At 39.6% G+C, this 12,042-nt stretch overlaps 1 protein-coding gene across 4 annotated transcripts; it reads left to right on the top strand.

Annotated features, from left to right (window-relative positions):
* Positions 1–10,744, top strand: puf60a (poly-U binding splicing factor a). Of its 4 annotated transcripts, none has more exons than XM_047027316.1 (12): positions 1–41; positions 383–467; positions 1,765–1,860; positions 2,017–2,112; positions 3,058–3,108; positions 3,315–3,476; positions 3,969–4,061; positions 4,622–4,835; positions 6,206–6,396; positions 6,612–6,726; positions 8,821–9,062; positions 9,495–10,744. In XM_047027316.1, exons 1-12 carry the CDS (start codon positions 16–18, stop codon positions 9,792–9,794), a joined length of 1,671 nt encoding a protein of 556 aa, XP_046883272.1. In that variant the 5' UTR covers positions 1–15; the 3' UTR covers positions 9,795–10,744. The 4 variants fall into 4 exon arrangements, with proteins under 4 accessions (XP_046883272.1, XP_046883271.1, XP_046883274.1 ...); XM_047027315.1 differs by lacking the exon at positions 1–41 and adding an exon at positions 132–216 and having other exon boundaries at positions 310–467; XM_047027318.1 differs by lacking the exon at positions 1–41 and adding an exon at positions 133–216.
* Positions 10,745–12,042: the final 1,298 nt, after the last annotated feature.

Here is a 12,042-nt window from a genome sequence, read left to right as displayed (position 1 = left end):
ATCATGTAAAAAGTAATGGAGAGGAGCAATACAGTAAGCAAGTAGGTACTGGACTGGAGAAGATCGATGTCATGGTGAACATTGTTGCCAAACTGGTGATCATATGTCAACTGCTGTCACTTGTTTGGTGCGCGGCTGGTCCCTGAAAAGCTGCTGTTTGATAGATGGAAGCTGAGTGTCCGCCCTTTCAGGCTTCTGGCATGGTGTTTGATCAAGGTTGAGGACGATTGGATTCTGTTAAATATTTTGCTTTCCGCCTGGCATGTTTACTTTCTTGTCTACTTGACCTTTTCCTTTATTTCTTAACAGCTGTATTAAATTATTTGGTGTTCCAGCTGGTGGCGGTAAGCAAGTTTGTCGAATACTGTGTACGTCGTGACAGGAAGAAGAAATCTTGCATTGGTGTCATTTGGCGGTGTGAGCCTAGCGGTTCGAAGGAGCGCTTCATGGCGGTGGCAGTTTCTGCGGTAAATTGAGTCAAAATGCTGTTTTGAAAACCATGTAACCGCATGCACGGTTCATTGTTATTTTTAAGCGTTTTTTGATGACAAAGTATGTTGATGACTCTATTCACTGTTAGCTAGCCTCTCTTTGCTAGCTAGCTATTATTACAGCCTGTCATGCACAGTCAACACCGAACAACTTGCTAGCACTGCTATACTGTACAGTAGTAATAAACTGATTATTTGGTAACGCTAGCTTACGTTATATATAACGAAAACCGTTAGCCATAACAACTAACCTAGCTCTACAGTACCCCAGAGCATGTAAGATAGTTAGCCTAGCCAATCTAGCTACCTTTTGTCAGTAAGACTTGAGAGCTATATCGGCTGCAGCCAAATCTACTTGGTGTTGCGAGTACTGTACAGTAGGACTATATACAGTAGCACTAGCTAGTCTAACAAGGATGCTTGCTATATTGTTATCAAGCTAGGCTACCTGTGCTAGCACACAAACTTCAAGCAAACATTAATATGTTAATTTGAAAAGCCACTTTATTTTAAACTATTACAGTAGCTGTATATTTTGTCTTTTCTTTGGTTGCTAGTCCTTTATATTTTTAGCTAGAGCTAACAGTGACGCTAGCTACCTATAGCTAAACAACGCAGGTGACAGCTTAGTTAGTGTGGTGTTTCAAAGACTATTAGCCTAGTTTAAACGCATTGGTCAGCTGGCTGTATGTTGAATTGACAGTGTCATAGTAAGTCAACGTACGGAGTCTGAAATTTCGTTTATAATTTGATTTAATTTCAGGTGAAATTAGTACGTATTCCTTGACCTCTACACATGATTACTTATTTAATATTGTGAAACATGAAACAACATATCAAGCAGAAGAATAAACACTTGACATTTTTGTTTAAGATGTGTACTTTTGGCCTACACCATGTCAGATCTAGAGCAGATACAGTCGATTTGTTTGCTGTCAAATGAATGTAGATCATACATTGGTTCTAGGGTTATAGAGGAGGGTTTGACCTTGATTTGGTTCACTGACAGCAACAGGTCTTCCGGTGCTATGTGCTGTAATGTTTTACTGTAGCTTTGGACAGTGAGGTGCACTTCTCCCACACTACACCCAGAGTGGCAGAGTGAGCCGAACTGTCTGTCTAAATTGCGGCATGGCAAACTGCCAACATTTTAAGATGGCTCTCTCTATAAGTGAAGTTAAGGTTAGTCCAACTCAGCCAGTGTTCTTGCTAGCACCATAGGTAATTGGAGGACAATCTCTCTCTTTGTTTAAAAATGGTTTTGTGTCTGCAGGGAGGTGAGACTCTGATGATGGAGAATGGACAGAGCACCGCCTCAAAGCTTGGCCTACCGCCTCTTACCCCTGATCAGCAGGAAGCACTGCAAAAGGTAAGGCTCCCTCGCATTTAATGTAGTGTTGTTTTGTTGCCTTGTCATACACAACATAGCAGACATTGCTCGATTAACAACTGAAGACTAGGGCAAGGTCCCAAAACTGGAATTCCACATCCTCTATGGGTAATTCCCTGTCTTTCTTTCAAACAGGCAAAAAAGTATGCTATGGAGCAGAGCATTAAGAGTGTGCTGGTTAAACAAACCCTGGCTCATCAGCAGCAACAGCAGCAGCTCACCAACCTTCAGGTAAAGAGCTTTGGCTAAATGACAAACATTTGTTTTCAGCACTAGAAGGGAAACATTGGTGTCACCCAAGTGAGCTTATCCTGTTAGCTAGCATTAGCCCTAGCAGGTTTGTTAACAGTAGAAGTATTTGACAGATCTTTGAACGGGGAATACTGGATGATCCAAAAAGTTAAGGAGTTAAGTGTTTTTGCCTACTTTCTATCTGGGCATTGTATCAGATGCTTAGTGATCAGTGTTTTAGCACGGTTATGATCTAAGAATGACTTGTGCTAAAAGTATGACTGTGACCAAATGTACTCATTGTTCAGATTTGTACCCAAAGGATAGGTGAGTTTTAGGAAATTATGCTTTGAGCAGAAGAGGCTACACAATGCAACTAGGAGACACATTAACAGTAGATATGTGCAGACACCGCTCAATTCTTTTCCACGGTTCTCTCCTGAAGTTACGGCATATTTTGACAAGGCAGTTGCTTTTACAGTGAGAGAAAGCAGATCTGATGCTGACTGCTTTCTAAGGCAAACAATTGGGTTTAGGTAAAATATCTAGCAAGGGACATTGTTTGCCTACATAAGAATTCTGACAGTTTGTGGTTTATTAAAAAGAGACTGAAATGCTACATGGATAATCCAGAAAGTGAGTCTGACTGCTCCCAGTCACCTCTAGACAAGACGGTGTTCTTGCCACCAGACAGACCCATTCATTGGACCTCCACTGTTTTGGCCAACCTTCAGGTTCGAGGAGCTGTCTATGGTACTGCACCAGGATAGTGCACCACGACAGTCAGCATGTAGTAGGAGTTTGGTTTTGCTGTGATGTCTGCATAGGAGTGACTGTCCTAAATCAGTGAAGGAATTATTTAATGGGGATGAACTATGATTGCCAAGCGCTGACTTGGATAAATAGTTCACACTTTATTTAAGGATCAATAATTTTTTCCTTTAGATGGCTTCACTGACGATGGGCTTTGGAGATCCTCTCTCACCATTACAGTCCGTAAGTTAAATTCTTTCAACTTGTTTTTGTACAGTAGATATGTGGATATTGTCATTGTATATTTGTGTATATATATTTTTTAAGTGACTTGATAATGGAGTTCTAACGGTATGCGTGTAAAATTGCTTTTTACTAGGGACACAGTTTTGGGAAAACAATCGAACACACACACACACTCAATTGAGTGTGTGATGCTTTGCTTTTAGGTGGCTGCCCAGAGACAGCGGGCTTTGGCCATCATGTGCCGGGTGTATGTGGGCTCCATCTACTACGAGCTAGGAGAGGACACAGTCCGACAGGCCTTTGCGCCCTTTGGCCCCATCAAGAGCATTGACATGTCATGGGACTCTGTTACAATGAAACACAAGGTCTGAGCAAAAAGAAAATGTGTGTGCTTTTAAACTACATTGTATATTTATGAATGAGCTTTTTCGTCAAATTGAACGATTCCAACTTCCTTAAATCAAATCCCTTGTTCTAATTGAGGTAAAAAAATATATACAACCCAATGGACCTCATTCTTTAATAGATGTATGCATCCATAAAAAATATATTTTAACAATTGAAGTCATTTTTGGCTGCCTCACTGCCAGATTAAGGGGGCTATGTGATGTGAAAATGAAGATGTGAATTCTGAATAGCTGCAATAATGTATTCAGGCATCAGCAAATACATATTTAAAAGGTTTCAGGTTTAAACTTGCATAGCTTGAATTAGTCACTACAGTGGAATTAGAAAATTTGAAATGATTGTATTGGGTTTTGTCTGCTGAGGGCAGACCATGGACAAGAAAATACTGGACATTGATGCCCATTCAGATAAAACACATTCTTCTTGCTCACCTTCCAAGTTTTTCACAGGGTTTCGCGTTTGTTGAGTATGAGGTGCCTGAGGCAGCTCAGCTGGCCCTGGAGCAGATGAACTCTGTCATGCTAGGAGGGAGAAACATTAAGGTGAGTTCTTGTCTCTTGCAATTCGGTTCTATTAACAAGTACAGAAAACCAGGTGAAATGCTTAATGTCAGAGATAGAATGCTGTGATTCAATATAGCTTTTTTCTGTTTTAGACAGATACAGCTGAGAGCACAATGAAATGATACATTTTTGTCATTTGAAAATATGTTGATTTCAAAGAGTGACTGACTTGTTTGTCACTGGACTACACTTAGCATTAATATTAACCAGGCCTCTTGTGGTTTAGAAGACAGTTATAACATGGCAATACTTTTTTGACAAACTACGTCATCATAGGAAGTGATTCTGTATGAAATACAATCCCTTTGAGATGTGCCTGTTTGTACTACCCTTGTACATTGGATTCAGAAATTCAAAGGAAACATGCAAAGGCAAAAATTATGTGAATTATTAAATTGATTTAATTGTCAAAGAAAAACAGGCAAATATTAAACATATTGTCAAGATGGAAATTAAGTTGGGGAAACAAAATCTGAAATAAAAAACTTTTTGGATTAATAACCTGCAACATTTTGCGTACTGTCTCATGTTATCACCAGGTGGGAAGACCAAGTAACATCGGTCAAGCCCAGCCAATCATCGACCAGCTGGCAGAAGAGGCCCGTGCCTTTAATCGTATTTATGTGGCATCAGTTCACCCTGATCTTTCTGATGAGGATATCAAGAGTGTTTTCGAGGCCTTTGGCAGGATTAAGTCATGTTCACTGGCAAGAGAGCCCACCATAGGGAAACATAAGAGCTATGGTTTCATTGGTAAGGACAACTCTTGGCCAACTCATGCATTTGACAAACATAAGTTAAATAACTATTGAATATAACATAATTAACATACTATTGAACACAACATTTGAATAGTTATCCAACGCAGTATTTTATTTAATTCTTTAAAGAACTTTAAATAAGCAACATTTAAAAAATGTTGTACATGTATTTTTGAGGAGAATGGAACTGTATCTACCATCTGGCATGGCAGAAAAGAGATAAACAATCCAGTATTAAAAAGACAGATGCTCTTTTCAGCAAACCCCCCTTTTCTCTTAGGTTCATCTGATTTAGAACAGATATCATATTTAAATTATACAATCAATAATTATGATACCATTATATGTAGAATAATGTCCAGGAAATAGACACTAAATCAATCAATGTATTTATTTATTTCAGTCAGGTGTTTATTCATATAAAAGTATAATTTGTAAGAGGAGAAAAAAGCCTCAAACGTAGATTTTGAATGTGTTTCACTGTGGTGTAACTAAGGTGTAAAAGCATATTGATATTGCTGTCAAATTCCCCCCAAATCATACTCAACACCACCTCTTCGTGTATGGAACACATGACACCACAACACAATCTTTTGCTATTGCAGTGCCTTTGACCTCCATTGCTAAAGTTGTTTCATTTCAGTTGTTTCTTTTTTGTAAGGAGATAGGTAGTTCATTCTCCTTTTCACATTCTCTCTTTATTAAGACATGCCAGGATGAACAAAAACCAGCGCTGTAGAGAAGAGGCATCACAGTATAGAAAGTGCCGAACATGAGACTCAGGCAAGATCCACACTTGATTGGCAAGCGGAGGATGATAATACTGCTCCGCACTATCACATGTAATTGTAATTAATGTTAAAACTTACTTGAAAAAATGTGAACTGCAATAGTGTCAACTTTGTCATATCCTCTTGTCATCACGTGGTGATGTGTGAATCCATCAATATGGAACTCAAATGGAAAGTGGAAGGAACATGCATAACTTTTAAAACAAATGTTTACATGTTAGTGTATTGGGTATTAATACGTTTTGCTAGATTTTGAATCTTGTGCATTGGAGAGAAGTATAAAGTTGATCTTAGGCTCCAGTTGCATGACTTAACAGATGTCGCAACACAACTTTCTATAAGATGATGAATGTAGCAATTGTCTGAGTGGGTCTACACGTATTTGGCTAAATTACAGTGGGAAAAGTGGGTCTGCTACTTTGTTTTAGTATGGTCCATTTTGGCATTGCTAAAGATGCACACTCCAAACCTTCAAGAGCCACTGTCTGTTCAATTTTAAAATAACCAGCTGTTTAAGTATTGTAATGCACATGATTTAACAATCTGTTTTTATCTGACATCCTTTTTAAAGAATATGACAAGGCCCAGTCGTCCCAAGATGCCGTGTCCTCCATGAATCTATTTGACTTAGGTGGTCAATACCTTCGTGTGGGCAAGGCTGTAACTCCCCCCATGCCCCTGCTAACCCCAACTACTCCTGGTGGACTTCCTGCTGCAGCTGCTGTGGCCGCTGCTGCTGCCACTGCCAGAATCACCGCCCAGGTAAACATCACAGAGCAGGCATTGGCATTGGGATGCATTTATTATGTGATGCTATTTGTATTTTATTTGAATGTAGTCTTGTTTTATCATCACCAATACACAATAATCTTCTGATGAAACAAACTCGGAAACAATACATAATTGTTCAGCATTGTAGATCCATATTGTGAAATCTTTGGGGGGGGGAAAGTGATGTGACAATCTGGGTGTTTCAGGAGGCGGTAGGAGTTTCAGTATTGGGAGCACTGGCTGGACCAGCCCTCCTCTCTCAGCAGCTGGGAGGCTTGCCCCAGGCTGTCATGGCTGCCCAGGCCCCAGGGGTCATTACAGGTATGATCACACAACATACACTTACCGGTTAAAGAACCATGACATACCTATCATGACACGTGTAGGACAACAATCATGCCAGATGGAAACATTAACCTTTACAGACTACAATTCAGAATGACAACGTAGCGCCACCACTTTGTTGTTCCTTGTTAATGTACCTCATTTCAAAATACTACTTTAGCCTTGAAATGACTCTTCCTGAAACCACTCTAAAGATCCAAGAGGATGTATGTTGAGGTGTGATCAAATACAGTTGTTCCCCAACAGACCAATCTAGTCCTAATACAACCCTGTTTTATCGATGATGCATCTTGCTAAACTCTCTTCCACCCCTCTCAGAGGTAATGTAAGCTGCATTAATCGCACTTTCTCAACGCCAGGTTCAGTAGTGTGTGAACTCATACCTTCATTCATCCTTTCACCTTTTTGTTGGCTTAACTTGCCTTCCTGCTTACCCCTACTTCCAATAATCCAAACAATACCAGACAGATTACAGATGTCGAGTCAAATGGAAAATCAGACACAACTGTTGAAGATTAGTATTTATAAAAATAGTCAAACTGTTCATGTAAGTGCTACTACCAAACCATATTCCGGTGCCTCAGTTACTAGTCAGGCAATTTAATCTATTGTCTTGCTTTTCTTGATATATAAAATATCCATCAATGAGTTAGATTTATAAGAATAGCATTTGTCCAGGTAAGTACACATTAGTGCAATAATAAATAGTTACATTTGGTGTGTGCAGATTGTGAGTTTTCCACCTTCTGTGTAGCAAAATAAAAGTCCCCTTCTTAGCTCATATGTTTTATAAAGGAAAGGTTAGAGACAACAATTTAGGAACACATGATCCTTTGTGAATATTTAGGATGCCAATTCACACCTATTCCCTTCAAGAGCCAGTGCAAACCCGTAAGAAGATTGGTATTGTCCCAACTTGTGCCCTTCTACTTTGTTCAGTTGTGGATACACACAACCACTGTTATCTTTTTGGTAACTCAGTTGAATTATACAACTATTAAGTATAGCTCATATTGCTTAAAACTGATTTAGTTTGTTAGTATGACTCAAAAAATCCATCTATGGATGGACCAAGGAGTTTTCTTTGCCATGTTCAACCAAGCATTTTCACATACTTTGTTTTATTTGTAATTGCCACTGTATGTGAGCCAAGTTGCTGTTATCTCCTATTGTGTATTAGTTGTACATAGCCTGTTGAAGGACCGCTCAACTAATAGATTTCTCTTTTATTGTCTCTTCTCTCCTTGTCTCTCTCTCTCTTCTTCCCCTCCCTCTTGAATCCACAATCGCACCAACAGTGGCCACTTAATCCCCTCCCTTTGCTGCACACTGACCAACCATGTGTGAAGAGGACTGTTTCTAGCCCCTCCCCTCATATACATAGCCCCTCATTCCTATTGGCCAGTGAGTCTCAGATCCTGTGTGTTTTGTGGAGTTGACTTTTGGTTTGCACCTTATCAATTCAGAAGGACCATTTAAATGATTACGGGTGGTGGTGGGGGACAAAGTAAAGTGCATCGTTATCTATTTTTGACTCTACAGTAAGAAGTAATGAGTATACAGTGCTATACCTTTTTATCAAAAATCCCAGTACTTCTATTTTAGATCGAAGTTAACAAATCAATGTCTTGCCACTAATTCAGTATATATATATATATATAAAAAATCCCTCTAATCAAGGTCACTGTTGAACATCAATATAAAGTGTGAAGAGATTATTTGTTACAGATTCGTTGCCATTCACCCTTTGTCCATGCCCAATATATTTGTTTTATCTTTGAGCAGGAAAAGTATAATGCCAGCCTAGAGAGCACATCGAAAATACAATCCACATTTTCATAATTCCAAACTGTTTCATAGTTCCTACTGAAGAGGGAAGTTATGAAGGTATATTGAAATTGTTAGGACAGGAGCCCATACCCCAGCCAGACATTTTGGGAAAAGCTCCTGGCCCAAGGGCCTTCTTTCCTATATGGGCACTGGCCTGGGGCTAGGGGAGGCTCCTCTGGGGCTGACCTATCACAGAGGGGTTTGACCATTTTGTCCTGCCTCCCTCTGTTTCTGTTGCAGGGGTGACTCCAGCACGACCCACCCTGCCTGTGCTGCCTCAGGTTGGCCTTGTAAATCCTGTACTGGCCTCACCCCCAGTTCTGCAAACCTCTTTGATAGTCCAGGAGATAATAAAGAAGAAGGAGGAAGAGGCTCTACAAGAGGCGACAGGCCAGGAACCGTTGAGCGAACAAGAGCATATGAGCATTTCTGGCAGCAGTGCTAGACACATGGTCATGCAAAAGCTTCTCCGCAAACAAGAGGTAAGGGAGGTCTGTGTGATAGGCAAATCCTATTCTGTTTAGAAACCAAATAATTCATGGATAATAATAGCAGTCATACAAATATTGCGATTATCATTTAGGTGAAGACATTTCCTTATGAAATCAAACCACCCTTCATCTACCAATGCCTAGAAATGTTTTTCATCTTTCATACTTTATACAGCACTGTACAACTGTATGCAGCAATGGACAGGTTTCTTGAAATGGAAACCTTGTAACCTGAATTGAGTGAAAACATGTAGTGCATTGGTAAAGTTAAGAGTTGCATTGGTCATCAGAATTTGATGAAATGGTCCCCAATCACATAAAAGTTAGCTTTTAGTAAGAATTAGGAACACCAATTACACTTAGTCATAACTGTTGATGTAACTTCTGCGTTTATTTTCCTTAAACTAAACCCCCTGCTCCCAGTCCACAGTGATGGTGCTGCGTAACATGGTTGGTCCAGAGGACCTTGACGATGACCTGGAAGGTGAAGTAACGGAGGAGTGTGGCAAGTTTGGTGCTGTCAACAGGGTCATCATCTACCAGGAAAAACAGGGTGAGGAGGATGGTGCCGAGGTCATTGTGAAGATATTTGTGGAGTTTTCAATCGCCACTGAGATGAACAAGGCAATTGAGGCGTTAAATAACCGCTGGTTTGGTGGCCGGAAGGTTATCGCTGAGATTTATGACCAGGAGCGTTTTGACAACAGTGATCTCTCTGCATAGACTGTCCAGGAAGCCCTTTGACAACTATCACAGCCTCAACACCTCTGACATTTTCTGTCTCCAACAAACACACACACACATAAACATAGTTATATAAATTAAGTAGACCCACACTGCAATTTGTAATGCTGGCCTCTTTTAACCTGTAATATTTTTTTATTGATGTTGATATTAATATTATTAATGCTCCTGTGAAGATTCATACTTGGCAAGGAGAAGCTCATGGATTTGTATTTTAAAATTGTATTACTGTGGCCTAATGTGAAGGACTGGATTTCTTTTTGTACTGATTTCAATGTATTTTTCCCTATTATTGTAGATTTTATTCTGTTACACCTTTTTTGATGGGTAAGTCAACTCTGCTAGGGAACTGTTGTCATAGTAGCCCCAAACAGACTCTTAAAATTATGTTCAAAGTGTTATAATATGTTGTGTGTAAAGTTTGTTATAATAAATACAAATGGGAAATCAACAAGGTCACTATTGAAACCAATTATACAGTTATAGAACTGGTCCCATTTTAAATGACATTCCATGATGTGGAGTAAGGTATTTTCTTCTGAAAATAATTAATCGCTGCCTACTGAAAATAACAAATGTTACTCAAACATTACAACTACAAGATGTAAGTGTTGCAGCTGATGTGAAATCTACCTTCATTGCAAATCCTAAAATGAAATGATAGGTCTTATCTTCAAAGCTCTCCCATCTTTTTACAGTGATTGTGGTAGAGGAGGTCAATAAAGAGTGTCCATGGCCTGATTGTATGTGGAAAGGCTGTTGACTGGTGGGCTGAACTGCGTCTTGTAAATCATGCAGAAGGCTATACGATTTAAAAGTTTTGAGATTATACAATATAGCGGAATAATAGTAAACGTATGTCCTTTTTACATTGCAGACCTATCACAAATGCTCAGGCCAAATAAATCGGATGTAACTGCAGACCCAAAGTCAGATTTATGTCATTTGTTTGGTTTGTTTGTCTTGTCGTTTAATCGAACCATGGAGCGATTCTCCCTTCTTTAGTTTAATTCGTTTTGTTTGGAAAGAACGCAACGTTAACTCAAGGACGGTTTAAGGACGGCGAATAACCAAAGTGCAGGCTATTTGGGTTGATTTTGTGGTTCTGCATTCTATTGAGCACATGTAGACACTAATAAAATAGATTCGCCGATTAGGTACAGGAAGCCGTTTCTGTTACTTGAATAAATGCCCATACCACATAAGCTAATAGTTCAAAATGTGTACAATTATATTCCAACCAGCGCCTCCATTCAGTGACAACCGCGCAAATGTAGGCTGGCATGTTTAAAGCTAATATTTTTCTGTTTGGACCGGTCATGCTTTTAATTAAAAAAAAGCTACTTCCGTTAATCAGCAGTTTGTGAAAAAGAGGCTAGTTTTACAACAGCGACTTTGGATGTAAACTACTTTAACATGTTAGCTGATTAGCCAATATGAGTGAAATATGTATACAGTTACATTAACAAACCTCTTGCTTGTGAAGTATTTTGTCTTAAATACGAAGGGAACACATCACATTAACAATTCTAAAATGCTTGACACGCCAAATGTTGTCTTTTTTGACAAGCGTCCCTGAAGCTCAGATTCTGAGTCTGATTCCGAGTCGAGTTCCATGAAGCGTTGCAGTGAATGGTTGCAGGCACTCATCGGGCTTAAACTCAAATAACTCAAATGTCCGAGCTGGAAAATTTTAGCGGTTTCACAGTCCTGTAGAGGACATTTTTCTGAACAGATTGACATCAAGTTAAGGTTGTGGCATTAAAGTTCAGGTTAGTAGCCAAGGGTGTAAAGACCACTCGGCTAATTACAGACGTCTTAAACTGTTAAAACGCCAGTGCCACATTCGGGACGGTATTCACACAGGCATTGGATCAATCCTAGTTTTCGGGCCTACTAGCTCGAATGTTTTTAGATGTTTATCTGCTACAAATGAATGAGTTGTCTAAAAAATGAGTTGGAACAAAATACCACTGTTAAGTGTGCCCTTTGCGCCCCTCCCCCCACCTGTCTGGGCCAGGCTGCTGCTGTAAGTTGCTAGCCAACCTTTACTGAGGGGACTGTTTGAACGCGCTGGAATAAAAAAATGTTCATCTTTATGTATATTTGAGACCACAGATTCGTAGATGTACGTTTCCACTATATGTTAACTGATTTTAAGGGCGATCGGATTAAATGAGCGAAAACCAGGCACATCTGTCCATATTTTGTTAATGAAGCAGGGAGA

The sequence above is a fragment of the Hypomesus transpacificus genome, chromosome 10 (assembly GCF_021917145.1).
Source record: "Hypomesus transpacificus isolate Combined female chromosome 10, fHypTra1, whole genome shotgun sequence".
Lineage (NCBI taxonomy): Eukaryota > Metazoa > Chordata > Actinopteri > Osmeriformes > Osmeridae > Hypomesus > Hypomesus transpacificus.
Note: the sequence above shows the minus strand (reverse complement) of the source record. Positions and strands in the feature narration are given on the sequence as shown.